The sequence below is a fragment of the Hypanus sabinus genome, chromosome 4 (assembly GCF_030144855.1).
Source record: "Hypanus sabinus isolate sHypSab1 chromosome 4, sHypSab1.hap1, whole genome shotgun sequence".
NCBI classification, from domain to species: domain Eukaryota; kingdom Metazoa; phylum Chordata; class Chondrichthyes; order Myliobatiformes; family Dasyatidae; genus Hypanus; species Hypanus sabinus.
The window spans coordinates 89,349,679-89,371,956 of record NC_082709.1 but is presented as its reverse complement, the minus strand read 5'-3'; the positions used below and the strand labels follow the sequence as shown (position 1 = coordinate 89,371,956).

The 22,278-nt window shown below is 43.4% G+C and overlaps 1 protein-coding gene across 1 annotated transcript in view; it reads right to left on the bottom strand.

Annotated features, from left to right (window-relative positions):
- Positions 1–520: 520 nt before the first annotated feature.
- wnt10a (wingless-type MMTV integration site family, member 10a) overlaps positions 521–22,278 on the bottom strand; it is a 420,917-nt gene continuing 399,159 nt past the window's right edge. Inside the window, exon 4 of the mRNA XM_059967634.1 lies at positions 521–1,959. Coding sequence (XP_059823617.1) covers positions 1,492–1,959 — 468 coding nt within the window. The 3' untranslated portion in view covers positions 521–1,491. The remainder of the gene's footprint in view (positions 1,960–22,278) is intronic.

The following is a 22,278-nucleotide window of genomic DNA, read 5'->3' as shown; positions in this document are numbered from 1 at the left end:
AATCTGGAACATGCCTTCTTCTCATTACTACCGTCAAGGAGGAGGTAGAGAAACCTGAAGACACACATTCAATGTTCAGGAACAGCTTCTTCCGCTCCACCATTAGCTCTCTGAACGGTCCATGAGCTCCACCTCTTCAGTCCTTCTTTTTACACTATTTATTTATTTATGTAGCTTACGGTAAGGTTATGTCTTTGCCCTTTGCTCCTGCTGAAAAACAACAGAGTTAATTCAGTAGTAATAAATCTGAATGTATGCTGACGAGACAGGATCTGGCGAAATGACAGGCTTGGACTTGATACTTGCACGTCATTGATGTTAACAAGCGTGTGTTTCTCAAAAGTGCAAATTGGAATTAGGTTTTTCACAGACAGTAGGAAAATAAGGGCTGAATATCCTCATTTTTGTACCATGATTTTCTGTAATTCGAAAATGCTTTGAAGTGTACATGAACGTAAGCATGTTCTTTCTTAACAATTTCTCAAACAGAACCTCATAAGCAAGGAGTTGCAATAAACGGTAATTTGAAGTTCCTTTTAATATCAGCGCTTTTAACACATTGTTAGCCAAACACTTTCAAAATGTAAAAGTATTTGTTATATTAAAATAACTTATTATACATTAAACAATGAGAAAAACAAACACAATTCCAAATTATTACAGAATTGTGGATTTTTTTTGGATTTCTTTTCCCTCAGTTCTCTTGACAATTTCATCCTAGAAGTCTTTGAAGTTCTTATCTTTTTCTTCGGTCTCTGAACTTTGTCATCTGTTCCCTAGTGGCACAGTCACTCATATTTCTTCTCCACCAAGCTGACTTGGGAACAATGAAAGGACTGAAGGGGGGGAGGGAGTGTAGGTGGGGTTCACTGGGCAGCAGTTTGTCAAGATGAAGGATCTTGACCAGAAATGGCAACTGTCCACTTCCCTCCATGGATGCTGCCCGGCCCGCTGAGTACTTCTTGTGTACCTCCAGCACTTTGTGTGTGTTGCACCAAATTCCTTCCCTCCATGGCATCTGCCTCACCCCTTGAGTTCCTCCAGCACTTCTTGTGTGTTGCACCAAATTCCTTCCCTCCATGGCATCTGCCCAACCCCTTGAGCTCCTCCAGTGCTTTTTTTGGTGATGCACCAAATCTCTTCCCTCAATAAATGTTGCTTGACCTCTTGAGTTCCTCCAGCACTTTATGTGTGTTGTTCCAGATCATACCCTTCTATAGGCATTGCCTGACCTGTGCAGCTCCTCCAGATTCCAGCATACACAGTCTCTTGCATCTGCCTCAGGAGGATGCTCCGGCTTGGTTTCAAGGGAAATAGTTCAGTGAGAACAGGATGGGTGTCTTATTGCACAGTGCAAATGTCAGTGAAGGCCATGCAAAACTTTGAAGTCCATTGCCTCCGTGTCTTTCTTGTCCTTTTATTATTCCAGGCTTAGTATTTTTTCATTATCATTGGTTTGTGTGCATGCGTGTTATAATTAGCAGGTGGGGCTTATTTACACACACTCACCCACTCGGTCACTCTGCACTCTTCGCACGCCACGTAACAACACCAGTGGAACTTGCAGTTACACCTCTCCCTCCGCGATTGCCTCAGGATGTTGTGGCCTCGGCCGCAGCACAGGCTCTCGCAGCTGTCCAGGCCCGGGCTGGTCTTGTTGCAGATCCGTCCTCGAGTGCCGGCCGAGTCCAGCTCAGGCTCCCGTTCGCAGAAGTTGGGTGAGTCCTCGAAGAAGACCAGCTCGCCAGCGGTAGACTTCCGGCGATGCGGGTGGTGGGCGTGCTCCACCTGGCCGGTGTTGCGGTTGTGGGCTTTGATCAGCGTGGCGTTGTAGAACTTGTGCTTCAGCAGGGTGCCCACTGTGCGGAAGTCCGGCGTCACCTGCCAGCACGTCTTGAGCTGGCAGCTACCAGATGTACCATGGCATTTGCACTTCCTCTTCATGTTGTCGGAGATCATCTGCCAGGACAAGAGAAACGGGAATTGGTCATTGAGCCAAACAGCAGAGAGTCAGGTCCCCGGCGTTTACAAGGCCCTGCTGAAACCATGTTTGGAGTGTTGTAAATAATTTTAGAACATAGAACAGTACAGGACAGTTCAGGCCCTTTGGCCAATGGTGTTGTGCCAACCTTTTAACCTGCTCTAAGATCAATCTAGCTCTTCCCTCTCACATAACCCTCCATTTCTCTACCACCCATTTACTTATCTAAGAATCTCTTAAATGTTCCTAATATATCTGCCTCCAGCACCAGCTCTGACAGGGTGTTCCATGCACTCACTACTCTCTGTGTAAAAAAGAATGACATTAAAGTGTAGGGAGACATCGCTCTTATACTGTACTTCCCACCAATCACCTTAACTGTGCCCCTCATATTAACCAGTTCCATCCTGGGAAAATATTTCTGGCCCACTCTATCTTACGCTTTTATCATCTTGGACTGCTTTACCAAGTTATCTCTTATCCTCCTTCTCTCCAGAGAGAAAATCCCTAGCTCACTCAAACAACATGCTCTGCAATCCAGGAAAAATCTGGGTAAATCTCCTCTGCATACTCTTCAAAGCATCCATGCCTGTCCTGTCGATCATAAGCAGGCAGAAGAGATCTAGCATGCCAGTAACGTGGCTTCACCCTCACATCTAGGAGTTTGCACATTCTGTCCCTGACTGAGGGCTTCCTCTGGGTCCACTGGTTTACTCCCACTTTCCAGTAGGCTAATTGGTCACATGGGAGCAAGTTTGGATGGCAAGATCTCACTGGGCTGGAGGTGCTTGTATCTCCAATTTAAAGATTGAATTAAATGTAATTAATCATAAATCATCATTTTTGATAAAGATGTGCTAGGTTGAAGGGTACGCTCATGTGCTGTACTGTTCTGTGTTCTACCGGAGGCAGAAACAGAGTTGATATACCTAGTCACTGATCTCCTGTCCGTTCATTTGTGTTTTATATTTTCAGTAATTCTGAGTAACAGAGTTCTCCCAGAATCAGCTGGAACTACAGTAGTACGGCCTTGAATGGAGAAAGCTACAAATAGTGGCGGATGCAGGTAAAGCTCTCCTCAGCACTGAGCATGTCTACAAGGAATGCTATCGCAGTAAAGCAGCATCCATCATCAGGACTTATCCCCACCACCTAGACCATGCCCTCTTCTTGCTGTTCCGTCATGAAAGAGGCACAGAAACCTCATATCCCACATAATATACTCCTTCCCCTCTCCCCTCTTTCTTATTCTGGCTTCTTTCACCTTCCTTTCCAGTCCTGATGAAGGGTCTTGGCCCAATACATTGACTGCTTATTCTCCTTCATGGATGTTGACTGACCTGCTGAGTTCCTCCAGCAATATGTGTGCGTTCCATTGATAATGTTGTCTATTCCAGTCAGAGGTAACAATATTCATACCTACCTTCTATGCCTGACCGTGCATCTTTGAAAAATGTAAAATGGTGGAAAACCTCAGAAAGCTGCATTTCCTGCATATCCATGTGTTACTAGCCACTATCCCATCTACTTCCACCAACACCCCTGTTCAACCATTCCAAGGACTCTCTAGTCTCTGTAAAATTTTACCCATTCATCTTGTTTAAACTTTACTTCCCCCCGCCACCCTTTCTCCAAGGGAAAAAATCTGACTGCCTAACTGAGCTAAGCCTCTTACAATTTTATCAACCTTCATCAGTCTCCCTTCAGCCTCTCCAGAGAGGGTAACCTAACTTGTCCAAACTTCCTGTTTAGCTCAATCCTGTAAGCCAGTCAGCATGCTAGGAAACATCTTCTGTATCGTCTCCAAATCCTCCACATCCTTCCCATAACAGGATGACCAAAACCGCATACAATACTCCAAGTGAGACACCTTCTGCATTCACTTTTCCTTTTACTACCTCAATATAATTATGCATGTATGGCCTGTTATTTATCTATCTATTGACAGGCAAAATAAAAGATTTCCACTGTATCACAGTACATGTGACAATAATAAACTAATACCAACACACCTATGCAATTCACAATGGCCAATTCAGCAGTGTTTATCAGGTCAGGCCCAACCTGAAAACGCTAGGAATTATCAGGTCAGGCTCAACCTGAAAACGCTAGGAATTATCAGGTCAGGCTCAACCTGAAAACGCTAGGAATTATCAGGTCAGGCCCAACCTGAAAACGCTAGGAATTATCAGGTCAGGCCCAACCTGAAAACACTAAGGATTATCAGGTCAGGCCCAAACTGAAAACACTAGGAATTATCAGGTCAGGCCCAAACTGAAAACGCTAGGAATTATCAGGTCAGGCTCAACCTGAAAACGCTAGGAATTATCAGGTCAGGCTCAACCTGAAAACGCTAGGAATTATCAGGTCAGGCCCAACCTGAAAACACTAAGGATTATCAGGTCAGGCCCAAACTGAAAACACTAGGAATTATCAGGTCAGGCCCAAACTGAAAACGCTAGGAATTATCAGGTCAGGCTCAACCTGAAAACGCTAGGAATTATCAGGTCAGGCTCAACCTGAAAACGCTAGGAATTATCAGGTCAGGCCCAACCTGAAAACGCTAGGAATTATCAGGTCAGGCCCAACCTGAAAACACTAAGGATTATCAGGTCAGGCCCAAACTGAACACGCTAGGAATTGTCAGGTCAGGCCCAACCTGAAAACGCTAGGAATTATCAGGTCAGGCCCAACCTGAAAACACTAGGAATTATCAGGTCAGGCCCAACCTGAAAACACTAGGGATTATCAGGTCAGGCCCAACCTGAAAACACTAGGGATTATCAGGTCAGGCCCAACCTGAAAACGCTAGGAATTATCAGGTCAGGCCCAACCTGAAAACGCTAGGAATTATCAGGTCAGGCCCAACCTGAAAACACTAGGAATTATCAGGTCAGGCCCAACCTGAAAACACAAGGGATTATCAGGTCAGGCCCAACCTGAAAACACTAGGGATTATCAGGTCAGGCCCAACCTGAAAACACAAGGGATTATCAGGTCAGGCCCAACCTGAAAACGCTAGGAATTATCAGGTCAGGCCCAACCTGAAAACACAAGGAATTATCAGGTCAGGCAGCACCTGTGGAGATATAAACAATTAACATCTCAGTCCCCTTTCCTTTCCACATGTTCTGCCTCACTTTCTGATTGTTTCCAACATTTTTGAGTTTTATTTAAGATTTCTGCTTTTTTATATGTCATTTTTATAAATTGTATGACTTTGGGATGTGTGACTATACTGGAGCACACAGAGCACTCCTGCAGTCACTGGAGAATAGGTAGACATTATAGAGCTCTCGAGCTGTAGAATCTAACAATATGGGAACAGGCCCTTCTACCTAATTTATCCACATGTTGCCCAGTGAGTCCCATCAGCCCACTTCTCTCTAAGGTTCTCCTATCCATGTACTTAGCTAGATGGCTTTCAAAATTTGTTGATCTGCCCACCACAACCACTGTTTCTGGCAGCTCATTCCAAATTCCCATTACCACTTGTGTAAAGAAGCTAGTCCTGATGGTCCTTGGAAATCTCTCATCTCTGAGCTTAAACCTACACCCTCTTGCTTTTAGGGAAAAGACCATGTGCTTTCATTACGTACATAACTCTCATGATTGTGCATATCTCCATCAGGTCTCCCCTGCATCCCCTATATTCCAGGGAAAAAAATCCTAGTTTATGCAATCTCTCCTTGTAAGTCAGAGTCTGCCAGGTCCGGGCAACATCCTGGTAAGTCTGTCCTGCAGTCTTTTGAGTTCAATAACATCTTTCATAGGAAGTTTCAGGGTGACTGAAACTGTGCACTGGATAGATGCAGAATCTGAGATCAGGTTTGAACTTGGGTGGCTGGAATGAATGAGGCTACGTCAGTAACTGATGTATCTCTCTACCATTTCATATGTTGTATCCATGTGCATGTAGGGGTTTTATCCCTATGTATGTATTGATGAATCATTTACGAGGGAATATAACTCCTGTAATTTATGGAAAGATAAATATTATCTTTCTTTTTCACTCAGCGGTCACCTTATCAGGTTAACCTGCCCATTCATGCAAATATCTAATCATGTGGTAGCAACTCAGTGCATAAAAGCATGCAGACATGGTCAAAAGGTTCAGTTGTAGTTCTGACCAGACATGAGAATGGGGAAGAACTATGATCTAAATGCCAGACAGAGTGGTTTGAGTATGTCAAAAACTGCTGATCTCCTGAGATTTTCACACACAACAGTCTCTAGAGTTTACAGAGAATGGTGCGAGAAACAGAAAACATCCAGTGACTGGCAGAAAATGCCATGTTAATGAAGGAGGTCAGAGAAGATCAGAGAATGGCCAAGCTGACAGGATGGCAACAGTAACTCAAATAACTACACATTACAATAGTGGTGTGCAAAAGAGGATCTCTGAAGGCATAATCCGCTGAACCTTGAGGTGGATGGCTACAGCAGCAGAAGACCACGAGCATACAGAAATACACTCAGCAGCCACTTTATTAGAAACCTCCTGTACCTAATAAAGTGGCCACTGAGTGAGTATAAATGCACCAGGAATGTATGAGTCAGAGATAGAGATTCAGTGGCAGCCTCATTTCTTTAGTAACAGGCCACACACAACAAGAAAGTAACATTTAACACAGCTTCCTCCTGCTTGAAAATAAAAATGCTAATGTTGTTACTTTACTAATTATACCCTGCTTTAGTTTGGGTTGCATGTGTTTGGTAAATTACAGAGGTCTGGGTGAATAGTAGGGAATCCAAGAGGTATTAATTGAGGGCAGATTCACTCAAAGATGGATTTCAACCTGTGGTCAATTATAACTTGCGGCGTGACTCTGGAAGCATCAAAGCCATCTTGTGAGGCTATCTGTCTCTCTTTTTCTTAAATATATATAAATATTTTTCCAGCTGTTTTTCAGTTTACCCCGATGGGTGGGAAGTTGTATTGAAGTCAGTCCATGGGGTGAAGCATAGCTACTGAGAATTCCTCAGTGACTGTATGTGGCCGGCTGGGGATAGGGATTGACTGGGGTCAAAGGAAGCTGCTGGAGGCCTGGGATAGCCCATATGAGAAAGCAGACGGCAAGGGGAAGGGACACATCTAGTGCATTGTGAGTGGTTTAACAAAAATTAAGGATGATTCGGAGAAGCTGGCAGGTAGGGAAAATGGCACAGTAGAGCAATTGCTCTACAGCACTAGTCATCACCAACTGGGGTTCGATTCCTGCCACTGCCTGTAAAGAGTTTGCATGTTCTCCCCGTGGCCATGTGGGTTTCCTACAGGTACTGGAGGAAAATATAGGGGTGATAGCAGAGGAATATTTTACAGAGAGACTGGTGAGGACATGGATCCCCAGGGGTTGCCAGGGTGGTGGTAGACGCAGATAAATTATGGACATTTAAGAGACTCAGATAATAGAAAACTTGAAGACTATGAAGGAGGAAAGGTTAGTTTGATCTTTGAGTACAGGAGATTAAAATTTTGGCACAACATTGTGGGCTGAAGGGCCTGTATGGTGCTGTACTGTTCTACATTCTATGCTACCATTTCTTCCCACATCTGGAAGATGTACAGGTTAGGATTCGTGAGTTGTGGGCACGCTATGTTAGTGCCAGAGTTGTGGCAACACTCCCCAACACTCCCCGGCACATCCCCAATGCAGGCGATGCAGTTAAGAGAAGTTTGGATAGACACATGGATTGGAGGGCGATGGAGGGCGATGATCCAGGCGTGAGTAGATGAGAGTAGGTAGGAACAGAATAGATGTGCTGAAAGACCTGCTTCTGTTTTGAAGTGCTCTATGACTTTAAATGTCCAAAGTCGTCAAAGGGCAACTTCAGAGCATGGCATTTTAGAAAGTGATCAAAGTCACCTTGTGCTCAATTCTTCACTTTACTTTTGAGCAATGGTTGTTATTGTAATGGAGCAAGACCTTACAACAAAATAATAATCAGATAAATATTGTCTTGCAGATTTTGCTTTCAATTTTGTTGCCCAAGGAGCAAAAGTGTCTTAAAAGAGGCTTAATAGAGTTGTTACTTCTCCCTCACCCCTTCTTCTTTATTATGGCTTCTGCCCCTTTCATTTCCTGTCCAACTGTTTATTCTCCTCTACAGATACTGCCTGATTTGCTGAGTTTCTCCAGTACTTTGTGTGTGTTGCTCAGCATTTCCAGCATCTGCAGAATCTCTTGCATTTTGACTGCACATTATATAAGTCACTGACAAATAATCCTCCGTTAAACTCTCTTTATTTCCATCAGTACCTCATGGGTTCTACTGCTCACCTATCCAGTTGGTAAAATTGACTGTGGCCACCTAATAGCAGGTCTTTGGGATGTGGGAGGAAACCAGAGCTTGCAGAGAAAGCCCATGTAGTCACAGGGAGAACGTGGAACAGTGCAGTGGAGATCATGATTGAACTGATCTGACTGGGTGTGAGATGTAAACACTGAAGACCTTCAACGCAAAAGCCTACAAAAAGTAGTGGACATAGCCCAGTCCATCACAGGCACATCTACTGCCACAGGAAAGCAGCATCCATCATCAAGGACCCCACCATCCAGCCCATGCCCTTTTCTCCCTGCTGCTGTTAGACAGGAGGTACAGGAGTCTTGGGTCTCATACCATCAAGTTCAGGAATGGTTATTACCCTTCAACCATCAGGCTCTGAAGCAGCGTGGATAACTTTGCTCATTTTAATGCTGAACTGCCTTCACAGACTTCTAACATGATAAACCAGTGAGCTGTCTGTTGTATCTCCCTCTCGCTGTGAAACGGAGACTCCGCTTCCTCCCTCATTAGGGAAAGAGAGAGCCTGTGGGATGTTGAATGCCGGCTGAACAATGTAGTCTTTGAGGTAACTGCAAGTCTGTGTCTTTGCTGTTGCTTTGTTCACGATTGAGTGCTCAGTGGGGGGGGGGGGGGCAAAGCTTTTTTCTTTGCTGGTGGGGGAGGGAGTGGGGGGATGAAATCGCTGCTTGCTGCCGGAGGGAGGGGAGCTGGGGGAAGGACTTTGAGGTTCTAACATTTAACTATCATTCATTCTTTGGGGCACTCCTCTGTTTTCATGGATGTTTGCGAAGAAAAAGAATTTCAGGATGTACATTGTATACATTTCTCTGACATTAAATGTACCTTTGAAACCTTTGAATTTACAGACTCACTTTCAAGGATCTACAATTCACATTCACAGTATTATTTATTTACTTTATTTTACTCTATCCACAATCTGTCTTTTTATTTACAATTGTTGTCCATCTTTGTTCATGTACAGTTTAGTTTTTCATAAATTTTATTGTATTTCTATATTTTCCTGTAAGTGGGATGAATGGCCTAATTCTGCTCCTATATCTTATGGTCTTATCTCCAAGCATATTTAAATCCATCTTTCTCACAATCTCATAACGGAGTCACCTACTATCTTACACTCTCCTTCCAATTTGAACATATACATCCCACCCCATTAAGAATGTAACATCTCTCATCAAAGATCCCCATCATCTGGGACATCTCACCTTTTCCTCAAATACAATCAAGCTGGTGGTACAGAAGCCTATGATCCCACACAACTAAGCTCAAGAACAGCTACTTCTCTTCAACCATTTCGATTTTGAATTACCCAGCACAGCCCTAATCATGACACAGACTATTTTGATTGTTCATCATTGTTTGCAGTTTCTTTCTTGTATAATTTATACTTAAAGGTTTTCCTCTGAAAGCTGCTTATAGATGTCAAGTGCCTGTGATGTGGCTGCAAGTTTTTTGTTGCACTTCTGCTACATGTACTTGTGTTACATGCCAATGAACTCAGCTTTGACAATTGGAGACTTGCCTTTGCCAAGTCAGTTCACCCACCCAGGCTAAGTGTAGCCAAAACAAAAATCCCAAAATAATTTGAGTTCATCATCAACTTTGTTTACCTCTTCCCGCTGTGAGCTCATCTGTTGCTCTCGTTTTTTCCTGGCCACAAGAAATGTTCTATCCTCATGATTGCTGTGAGTCATTTCCCTCTCTAATTTGTTTCTTTGACTTGGCCCTCCTGAGAACACAGACCATTTCTGGAGCTCAGCTTCAGAGACGGTAGTTGGTGTCTCTCCTGCCACTAGCCTCCTCTTGTCCAGATTCTGATTGCCCAGTAGTAAAAAGGGATAACGGTTATTTTTACTTCTCACATGTACATTGAAATGTACGGTGATAGGTGTTGTTTTCACACCAAATCAGCCAGGATTGTGCAGTACAGCCCTCAAGTGTCACCAGGCTTTGGGCACTAAAACAGCATGCCCACAACTCATTAACCTTAACCATATGTCTTCGGAATGTGTGACAAAACTGAAGCACCCAAAGGAAACACTTGTGGTTACAGGGAGTACAAACTCCTTACCAGTAGTGGTGGGAATTGAACCCAGATCTTGCAGATGGTGCTGTTAAGCATTATGCTAACCGCTATGCTAACCGCTATGCTAACCATTATGCTAACCGCTATGCTAACCGCTATGCTAACCATTATGCTAACCGCTATGCTAACCATTATGCTAACCGCTATGCTAACCGCTATGCTAACCATTATGCTAACCGCTATGCTAACCATTATGCTAACCGCTATGCTAACCATTATGCTAACCGCTATGCTAACCGCTATGCTAACCGCTATGCTAACCATTATGCTAACCGCTATGCTAACCATTATGCTAACCGCTATGCTAACCGCTATGCTAACCGCTATGCTAACCATTAAGCTAACCGCTATGCTAACCGCTATGCTAACCGCTATGCTAACCATTATGCTAACCATTATGCTAACCGCTATGCTAACCGCTATGCTAACCATTATGCTAACCATTATGCTAACCGCTATGCTAACCATTATGCTAACCGCTATGCTAACCATTATGCTAACCGCTATGCTAACCGCTATGCTAACCATTATGCTAACCATTATGCTAACCGCTATGCTAACCATTATGCTAACCGCTATGCTAACCATTAAGCTAACCGCTATGCTAACCGCTATGCTAACCGCTATGCTAACCATTATGCTAACCATTATGCTAACCGCTATGCTAACCGCTATGCTAACCATTATGCTAACCATTATGCTAACCGCTATGCTAACCATTATGCTAACCGCTATGCTAACCATTATGCTAACCGCTATGCTAACCGCTATGCTAACCATTATGCTAACCGCTATGCTAACCGCTATGCTAACCATTATGCTAACCGCTATGCTAACCGCTATGCTAACCGCTATGCTAACCGCTATGCTAACCATTATGCTAACCGCTACGCTAACCGCTATGCTAACCGCTATGCTAACCGCTATGCTAACCATTATGCTAACCGCTACGCTAACCGCTATGCTAACCGCTATGCTAACCGCTATGCTAACCGCTACGCTAACCGCTACGCTAACCGCTATGCTAACCGCTATGCTAACCGCTATGCTAACCATTATGCTAACCGCTATGCTAACCATTATGCTAACCGCTATGCTAACCGCTATGCTAACCGCTATGCTAACCGCTATGCTAACCATTATGCTAACCGCTACGCTAACCGCTATGCTAACCGCTATGCTAACCGCTATGCTAACCGCTATGCTAACCATTATGCTAACCATTATGCTAACCGCTATGCTAACCGCTATGCTAACCATTATGCTAACCGCTATGCTAACCGCTATGCTAACCGCTATGCTAACCGCTATGCTAACCGCTATGCTACCTCGCAGCAGCAAGACAGTTAAATCCATCTGCCTCCGCCCTTGGAGATTGCTGATGCTGCAATCTGGAGCAACCAACGAGACACTGGAGGAACTCAGTGGGTCAGGCAGCATTTGTGGAGGAAGACAGACATTTGTCATTTTGGGTCAGAACTATTAAAATCCAGGGGGAGGGGAAGTGTTTCAGGTCATTATTTCACGTTGAGACCCAGAGTCCAGATGGAAGATCTTGACTTGAAACATCGACTGTCTATTTCCTTCCATTGACACAAAAGCTTTGGCAGAAGCAGGAAATCTTGAGTAACAAACATAATGCTAGGGGAACTCAGCAGGTCAGGCAGTCTCTATGGAAGGCAAAAAAAGAGTTGACTCTTCAGCCTTTTAGCTCTTCCATCTATTCCCCCCACCCTTCCTCCTTTTACATCTCATTCTGGCTTCTTCTCTATTCCTTTCCAGTACTGATGAAACATCTCATCCCGTAACATCAACTGTTTATTCCTCCCTATTGATGCCACCGGACTCACTGAGTTCCTCCAGCCTCTCCTCTGCTGGTATCACCACTGTATTCTTTGACACACACCAATCCCAAATGTGTAATCTTTGTGTTATATCTTTTGTACTACACACACATTCTGTATGTATTTTGACTTACATTAGAAACCAGATCAGTCAGAGATGAGAAGGACTGATCTTGGTGACATGATAACATTTCAGCAGAGTATTATATAAAGTCACCTTGTAAAACTGAAGCCAGTGGGCATCAAACACGCCAAAGATGTCACTGCTGGAATTACACTATAATACCATAAGACATAGAAGCAGAATTAGGCCATTTAGCCCCCTGAATCTGCTATGCCATTCCATCATGATTGACTTATTATCCCTCTCAAGCCCATTCTTCTGTCTCCTCCCAGTAATCTATGACACCATCACTAATCAAGAACCTATCATCTTCCACTTTAAATATACCCAGTGACTTGGCCTCCACAGCTATCTGTGGCCAAGAAATCCATAAATTCACCACTCTCTGGCAAAAGAAATTCTTCCTAATCTCTGTTCTAAAGGGACATTCTTGTAATCTGAAGCTGTGCCCTCTGGTCCCAAGCATACTCTCCATGTCCACTCTGCCTAGGCCTTTCACTGTTCAATAAGTTTCAATGAGATTGTTCTCATTCTTCTAAACCCCAGTGAATACAAGCTCTGAGCCACCAAATCCTCCTGATACATTAAACCTTTCATTCCTGAGATAATTTCGTAAATTCCAGATGCGGGAATCGGTGATTGTTGGCATCGTAAGGTGACACGTTAACCATTATGCTGTTCTTCCGGACCCTATCCTATGCCAGCACATCTTTTCTTAGAGAAGGGATGAAGAAACTGCTCACAACACTCCTACCACAGTCTTTACACCTGTAAAGCACCAGCATTACATTCCTGCTTTTATGTTCTATGCTCTCAAAACGAATGCTAACATTGCAACTGCATTCTTCACCACTGACTCAACCTGTAAGTTAATCTTTAGGGAATTCTGCACTAGGTCTTCCAAATCACTCTGCTCCTCCAAGTTAAAAATCTTCTCTCCATTTGGAAAATAGTTCACACCTTTATTCTTTCTACCTACTCTGTACAGGTGAAAAGGCTGGCACACCACTGTGGGACAAAGGGCCTGCATTGGGCTGTACTGTTGTATGCTTTATGACCTATGTCACTGATAACCAATCTGATTGATACACCACTGTCCTTCCAGGTCTAAATCTTGGAACCATTCAGTGTACCAGTCTCCAGCAGCTCAAGAAAGTAAATCACAAATGTTGTGTCAGGGGCAATGACAGATGGGAGATAAATGCTGACCTGGTCATTGACACTTAGATGTCGGACAATGAAAACAGAAATAAAAATAAATATCTTTAACATGAGAGAGTCTGCAGATGCTGAAAATCCAGAGCAACACACACAAAGTGCCAGGGGAACTCAGCAGGTCAGGCAGCATCTGTGCAACTAAATAAGTAGTCAATATTTCAGGCCAATACCTTTCATCAGGATGTCATTATGCCTCACTTTGATTTTTCATTTATCTTTCACTCCATACCATACCATACGTATTTAAGAACCCAATAGGCAGATTATGCTTGACACTGGGATTTAGAGGATGAGAAGTGATCTCATTGAGATAGAAACTAACAGGGGTTGACAGACTTAGAGGAGTTATTCCCCCGGCTGGGCAATCAGGGTAAAGATGAATACTAAGAAGGGGGAGCTTTGGAGTTCTAACATTTTTAACCGTCATTCATACTTTGGAGCACTCCTCTGGTTTCATGGATATTTGTGAAGGAAAAGAATTTCAGGATGTATATTGTATTACATTTCTCTGGCATTAAATATACCTATTGATCCTAAGAGGGTTTCACAGACTTCGAGGGGGTATTCCCTGGGTTGGGGAAACAGAAAAGATGCTGAACAAAGTAAACCTACATTGACCAAGAGGCAACTGTGGAGCATTGAAGACGGCCACTTCTCACTGTGACTACAGCGCAAGAGAGGCGGAGGCTTGGTGGGGTTGTTGTCAACACTGCCTATTTGTAGACTCAGCCCATATGTCTTTTGAATGAGGAATGAAACCCATGCTATCACAGGAATATAAAGGCAGGGAGGTTGTGCTAATGAGTACTAAGATCATAAAGAGTGCTTTTGGCACATTGGCCTTTGTAAATGAAAGCATTAAGTACAGGAGTTGGGATGTTAATTTGAAATTGGTGAAGCCAAATTTTGGAGTATTGAAAAGATAAAAAAGATTAGCTTTGTCAGATATATGTTGAAACGTTGAAACATACATTGAAATGCAACGTTTGCACAGTAGGCTAATGCAATTGAAGGATGTGTCGGGGGGGCGCCCGCAAGGGACACCATGCTTCCGGCAACAACATAGCATGCACACACAACTTACTAACCCTAGCCCATGTGTATTTGGAATGGGGGAGGATCCAGGAGAAACCCACACGTCACAGGTAACTCCTTTTAGACCGTGGCATGAATTGAGCCCCATTCACTGGCACTGTGAAGCATTAAGTGAGCTGCTACACTGCCATGCCAGTCCCAACAACAAGGGCAGATACTTACTCCTTTCACTATCAGGCATAGAGTCATAGAGTAATTGAGCATAGACACAGGCCCTTCGGTCCAACACGTCCATGCCGACCATGGAGCCCACCGAGCTGGAAACACGGGTCTGCATTTGGCCTATATCCACCTAAACCTCTCCCATCCACGTATTTATGCAAATACCTTTACGTGTTGTTACTGTATCTGCTGCAACCACTTCTCCTGGCAGCTCGCTCCAGACTCTCTGTAAAGAAGTTGCCCCTCAGAGTCCTTTTAAATCTCTCAACTCTCGCCTTAAATCTATTCCCTCTAAACATAAGAAATTCAGCAGATGCTGGAAGTTCTGAGCACACACACAAAGTACTGGAGGAACTCAGCAGGTCAGGCAACACCTACAGAGGGGAATAAACAGCTATCCATCCAAAATCTCTTTGACCTCCTTCCATCAGGCAGGAGGTCCTGTAACATTAGGACAGAACTGTTAGGATGGGAAACAGCTTCATTTCCCCAGGCCGAAAGATGACTGAACTCACTGCCACACCCAGGTCTCAACATGTATGAAGTGGCAGTAGTGATATACTGCTTACTTTTTAACTTATGTTGTAAATCCACATTATTTGTTGATGAATTATTTGTAGTGATATTACTTAATGTGTTGTGTATGAGGTACATGCACTGTGTTGTGGAAGAGTATAGTTTCGTTTGGTAGTATACATATGCATGGTTGAATAACAATAAATTTGAACTTATTTCTTTCCCTGTTAATCTTCACGTAGAATGTGTCACTGCAGCTGCTCTATAAGAGGGTGCGGTCCACACTCCACTTAGAAGTGCTGAGTCTACAGATGGCAGCATTTACAACCCCACCGCATCTTCTCCCCTCTTCCCTATCTCCCATCGCTCTGTAGCCCTCCCTGCCCTTGGACAGCAAGTGTCTGTCAGCAACAGAACAAACACTCTGTGGCCAATTAATCTACAGGAACAAACACTGCAAAGGAGAGCTGACAGCTAAGAGCAAACAACAACAGACTTCAGAGGATCTGTAATCAGTGTAAAGAGATGAAAAGAAATACTATGCATTTAGATAGCACCTGTAGGATAGGATTATGAGGCTGAGGCTTTTCACTGGAACATAACCTCCAAAATTAGTTTTCAAGGCAAGGATAAGGCATGTTAAGACATTAATAAACACGTTAAACCAAAAAAGGAGGGAGGCGGACCAAGGGAGATTCCAGCAATTAATACTGCAAAGGAGTCATACTCATGAAGATGTGCTCACTCATAAAGGCCAGGAAGTACAAGAAGCAATAGGGATGATACTACTACCATCGGGCAGGAGGTACAGGAGCCTTGTCCACACGAGGGTCAGGAACAGTTATCCTGAACCAGTGTGGTTAACTTCACTCATCACAATTCTGAACTAATTCAACAACCTACAGATTTACTTTCAAGGGCTCTACAACTCATTCTCAGCCTTAATTAGCTATATATCTATTTACCAGCCTATCTATTAATCCGTGTAGCTATCTATCTATTTATTTACACAAATTGTCTTCTTTTTTACATTGGTTGTTTGTCAGTCTTTGTTTATGTGCAGTTTTTCTATTGTACTTTTTAAGAAAGGGGGGAGGGAGAAAACAGAGAACTATCGACCTGTCAGCCTAACATCAGTAGTGGGGAAGATGCTAGAGTCCATTATTAAGGATGAAATAGTGGCACATCTAGATAGCAGTGATAAGATTGGGCCGAGCCAGCATGGATTTACCAAGGGTAAATCATGCTTGACTAATCTATTGGAGTTTTTCGAGGATGTAACCAGGAAGTTAGACAAGGGAGATCCAGTGGATGTAGTGTACCTCGATTTTCAAAAGGCATTTGATAAGGTCCCACATAGGAGATTGGTGAGTAAAATCAGAGCTCATGGCATTGGGGGGAAGACATTGACATGGATAGAAAACTGGTTGGCAGATAGAAAGCAAAGGGTAACGGTGAATGGGTGTTTCTTGGAATGGCAGGTGGTGACTAGTGGGGTGCCACAGGGCTCGGTATTGGGACCACAGCTGTTTATGATTTACATCAGCGATTTAGATGAAGGCATTGAGAATAACATCAGCAAGTTTGCTGATGATACTAAGCTGGGTGACAGTGTGACGTGATGAGGATGTTAGGAGAATTCAGGGTGACTTGGATAGGCTGAGTGAGTAGGCAGATACTTGGCAGATGATGTTTAATGTGAATAAGTGTGAGGTTATCCACTTTGGGAGTAAGAACAGGAAGGCAGATTATTATCTGAACGGTGTAGAGTTAGGTAAGGGAGAAATACAAAGAGATCTAGGAGTCCTTGTTCATCAGTCACTGAAGGTGAATGAGCAGGTACAGCAGGCAGTGAAGAAGGCTAATGGAATGTTGGCCTTTATTACAAAGGGAATTGAGTACAAGAGCAAGGAAATCCTCTTGCATTTGTACAGAGCCCTGGTGAGACCACACCTGGAGTATTGTATACAGTTTTGGTCTCCAGGGTTAAGGAAGGACATCCTGGCTGTAGAGGAAGTGCAGCGTAGATTCACGAGGTCAATTCCTGGCATGTCTGGACTGTCTTACGCAGAGAGGTTAGAGAGACTGGGCTTGTACACGCTGGAATTAAGGAGATTGAGAGGGGATCTGATTGCAATATATAAGATTATTAAGGGATTGGACAAGATAAAGGCTGGAAATATGTTCCAGATGCTGGGAGAGTCCAGTACCAGAGGGCATAGTTTGAGAATAAGGAGTAGGTCATTTAGGACAGAGTTACGGAAAAACTCTTCTTCTCCCAGAGAGTTGTGGGGGCCTGGAATGCACTGCCTCGGAAGGCAATGGAGGCCAGTTCTCTGGATGCTTTCAAGAAGGAGCTAGATAGGTATCTTATGGATAGGGGAATCAAGGGATATGGGGACAAGGCAGGAACCGGGTATTGATAGTAGATGATCAGCCATGATCTCAAAATGGCGGTGCAGACTCGAAGGGCCGAATGGTCTACTTCTGCACCTATTGTCTATTGTCTATTGTATTTCATTATTTTCCTGTGAATATCTGAAAGAAAATGAATCTGAAAGTAATATGTGGTGACATATATGAACTTTGATAATCAATGTATTACCACTTTGACTTTGACTTTGAAGGCAAGGGGTCGTTTGAATTTGAAAATAGATTATATTTGCTCTGTTGATAGAACATAGAATAGTATAGGCCTTACGGCCCACAGTGTTGTGCTGACCTTTTATAACCTACTCCAAGGTCTATCTAACCCCTCCCTCCCACATGGCCCTCTATTTTTCCTTCATCCATGTTCCCATCTAAGAGTCTCTTAAATCTCCCTAATGTATCAGCTTCTGGCAGCAGGGTCCAAGCATCCACCAATCCCTGTGTAAATCCCCTAGCCCTGACATTCCTCTACTAGCCATTTCTGCCCTCTGAAAAGGGCACTGGCTGTCCGCTCCATCTCAAGTTCAACTTCAGGTTTATTGTCATCTAACTGCATATACATACAACAAAAATAAAGCAACATTCCTCTGGACCACAGTGCATCACAAAACACATCATCCACAGCGCATACAACAAACATTACCAGAAATAAGATACTGAAATATAATTCTATATCTACTGAAAGGTGCTGGAAAAGGTCCATAACTTCATCAGGGATCCCACTCACCCTTCTCATGGACTGTTTGTCCCACTCCCATCAGGGAGGAGGCTACGTAACATCCATGCCAGAACCACCAAACCATTACTTTCCCCAAGCAGTAAGACTGATCAAAACCTCCCACCACTAACCCACTCCTCCACAGCCCCTAACACCACTACTTTATCAATTCCTGTCAGTCACCTTACATAGCATCACTTGATGGGCATACAATCAATGTATTCTTATATATTTATATTTACTGTGTTTTTATTATTATTAGAAAAACATAAATACATTTTTCTCAGCTCAAGCTGGTAAAACCTGAGGTACGGGCATAGTCAAACGTGCTCATTTCTCAATTGCTAGGAACTTTCAGATTATTCTAATGGTGTTTAGTATTGTGACTTTCTGAAGATTTACATAAATATTGCTGTGTGGGTCTAATTGTAGTGCCTTTAGGATGATACCATTTGTAGATATTAATACCATGACAATATTCCAAAGCCCTGTTCATATTCCAAAGTCTTTCAATCTCCTCTTTTAATTCAGCATATCTCCAGTGTTTTCACTGATTGATTTCTGTAAGTTATGTGTGTCTGGAATGGCCATATCTATTCAGTAAGTGGTTCTTGCTTGTTTATTCTGTCATATTATATCTGGACAGTTAATCGCATTCTTTATCTTATTTTCTTTTTTTGTGATGCATTGGACTACAATAACAATTATTTTGTTCTCCTTTACATTTGTGCACAGGAAGTGTCATTAAGTAATCTTGAATCTAAAATGTACGTAGCATGCAGCACAGGTGACCAATGAGCAGTAAAGAGCCAACGGCTCGCTGCCAGTGGTGACAGGGTGTTCATTAGTCTTACAGTCCCAGTCCTGATGGTAGTGGGTCAAAGAGATTGTAGGATGGGTGGTAGGGATCCTTCACATACACTGGGACCTTCATCCACTATGCTGCTGGTAAATGTCACAAACAGGAGGGAGGGAGACCCCCGTGACTCGGCTGCTTTTACTATCCTCGGTCGGGTCTTGCGGTCCGGTACCAGACAGGACACTCTCGATGGTGCTCCTGTAGAAAGCTGTTAGAATTGGGGCAGGGAGCTCTGCACAGCTCATTCTCCTCAGAAAGCTGCTGTGCATCCTTGACTAGTGAGGAGGTGTTGTGGATCCAGGTGAGGTCGATGTCTCTTACTTATGCCTCATATCGTCCTACACACCTCTATCAAGTCACCTGTCACCCTTCTTTACTCCAAAGAGAAAAAACACTAGCTCACCCAACTTTCCCTCAGAAGATACATCTTCTGATCCAGGCACGTGAGAAATGGAACAGAGGATGGAAGTTTGAAACTGAGGCATTGTTGGACCAGGAGTGAAATTGGATTTTTACATCAGGGATTAATAGGTATAAAGTGTTGTTGGTATATGTTGTGGAATCAAAGATATCTATGTGAAAATATCTTTGGTTAGGCTACATCTGCTGTATTGCATTCAGTTCTGGTGACCCTTCAACAGATCCACAGTGGAGAGTACCCTAAATGGTGAAAACACCAATGCCTAGGAACAGAAAAGTCTACAGAAAGTGGGCGATACAGCCCAGTCCATCACAGGCAAAGCTCTCCCCACCACTGAGCACATTTACATGGAGCACTGTCACAAAAAAGCAGCGTTAATCATCAAGGCCCCCCACCATCCAGGACATGTGTATTCAATATTTCAGCAATATTATAAATGTATAGTTTTATTAAACATTCTTTGCTGTTTACATGACACATTACGGGTTATAGATAAAGTATGTGAATTGCATATGTATATCACGCCACCTCATCATATGTACATGAATCACTAAAAATACAAAATAAAGAATACACATTATTCCTGGCTCCCTTTTTCCCTTGATTAATTTTATGTTTTGGAGCCACAAAACATGTTCTCTTCTCACTACTACCATCAGCAGGCTGTACTGGAGCCTTATGTCCCACATTACCCGGTTCAGGAACAGTCATTATCCATCAGCCTTCAGGCTCCTGAACCAGCATCAATAACTTCACTCGCCTCAATTTTGGTTGTTTGTGAGTCTTTGTTAATAAAGTTTATCATGGTATTAGCACAGTATTTCTTTATCTTCCTGTAAATGGCTGCAAGAAAATGAATCTCAAGGTAATATATGGTGACATGCACATACCTTGGTAATAAATCACTTTGACTTTGACTATTATTGGAGTTGAAGGCTTTGGAGAGGGTACAGAAGAAGGTTTACTAAATTGTAAACACAAGAAATTCTGCTATGCTGTAAATCCAAAGCAATACACAGGAAATTCAGCACTAAAGAAGGGTCTCGGCCTGAAATGTTGACTCTGCACTTCCATGAATGTTGCCTGGCCAGCTGAGTTCCTCCAGCACTTTGTGTGTGTTGCTGCCTGGGCTAGGGTGCATGTGTTATTAGGAGATGTCAGACAAACATGTTTTACGTAGAACAGAACAGCACAAGAACAGGCCCTTTGGCCTGCAATGTTGTACTGAACCAGCTAAAGAGTAAATTTCAAAAAATCCCAAAAATTAATCCCTCCTATCTGCACCGTCCGTATTCCTTCAACTTCCGCACATTCATGTGCCTATCCTAACATCTCTTACCAGCCTCCGATGAGTTTGCCTCCACCACCACACCACGCAGCACATTCCAGGCATCACTACTCTCTGAGTAAAAGAACGTACCTCCTTTGAACCTATCCCCACTCACCTTCAATGCATGCCCTCTGGTATTAGACATTTCAACCCTGGGAACAGATACTCTCTGTCCACTCTATCTGTGTCTCTCATAATCTTGTAACCCTCTATCAAATGTCCCCTCAGCCACCTCGCTCTAGAGGAATCAACCCAAGTTTGTCCATCCCTTCTGATAGCTCGTGCCATCAGGCAGCATCCTGGTAAACCTCCTCTGCATTCTATCCAAAACCTCAGCATCCTTTCTATAGGGGAGGTGACCAGAAATGTATCCAGTGCTCCAGATGTGCCCTGACCAGAGTTTTATAAAGTTGCAACATAACCTCTTGACTTTTGAACTCAATGTCTCGTCTAATGAAAGCAAGCATTCCATAAGCCTTCTTAACCACCTGTGCTACACGCTTTCATGGAGCTATGAACTTAGACTCCAAGATCTCTCTGCTCAGCAACACTGTTAAGGTCTTGCCCTTAACTGTGTACTGTCTCATTGCATTTGTCCTCCCAAGGTGCAACACCTCACATTTATCTGGGTTAAACTTCATCTGCCTCTGCTCTGCCTATATCTGCAAATGTTTTATATTGCGCTGTATTCTTTGCCAGTCTTCTACACTATCCACAACTTCACCAGTCTTACAAAGTGACCCATCTATATTTTCATCCAGGTCATTTAGATACTTCACAAACAGCACAGATCCCTGCGGAACTCCACTGATTACAGATCTCCAGCTCCAATAAATCCCTTTGACCACTACCTTCTGTCTTCCATGCGCAAGCCAGTTCTGAATCCAAACAACCAATTCACCATGGATCCCATGCATCTGAATCTTCTGGATTAGCCTCTCATGAGGGACCTTGGCAATGCCTTCCTAAAATCCAGGTAGACATCATCCACTATTCTACCTTCATCAGCCTCTCTCAACACCGTGTCAAAGAGCTCAGTCAAGTTGGTAAGACGCATCCTGCCACACACAAAGCCATGCTGACTCTCCCTAATTAGGCCATGGGTTTGCAAATGCTCATATATCCTATCCCTAAGCATTTTCTCCAGCAATTTCCCTACAACTGACATGTGGCTCATATGATAAGTTT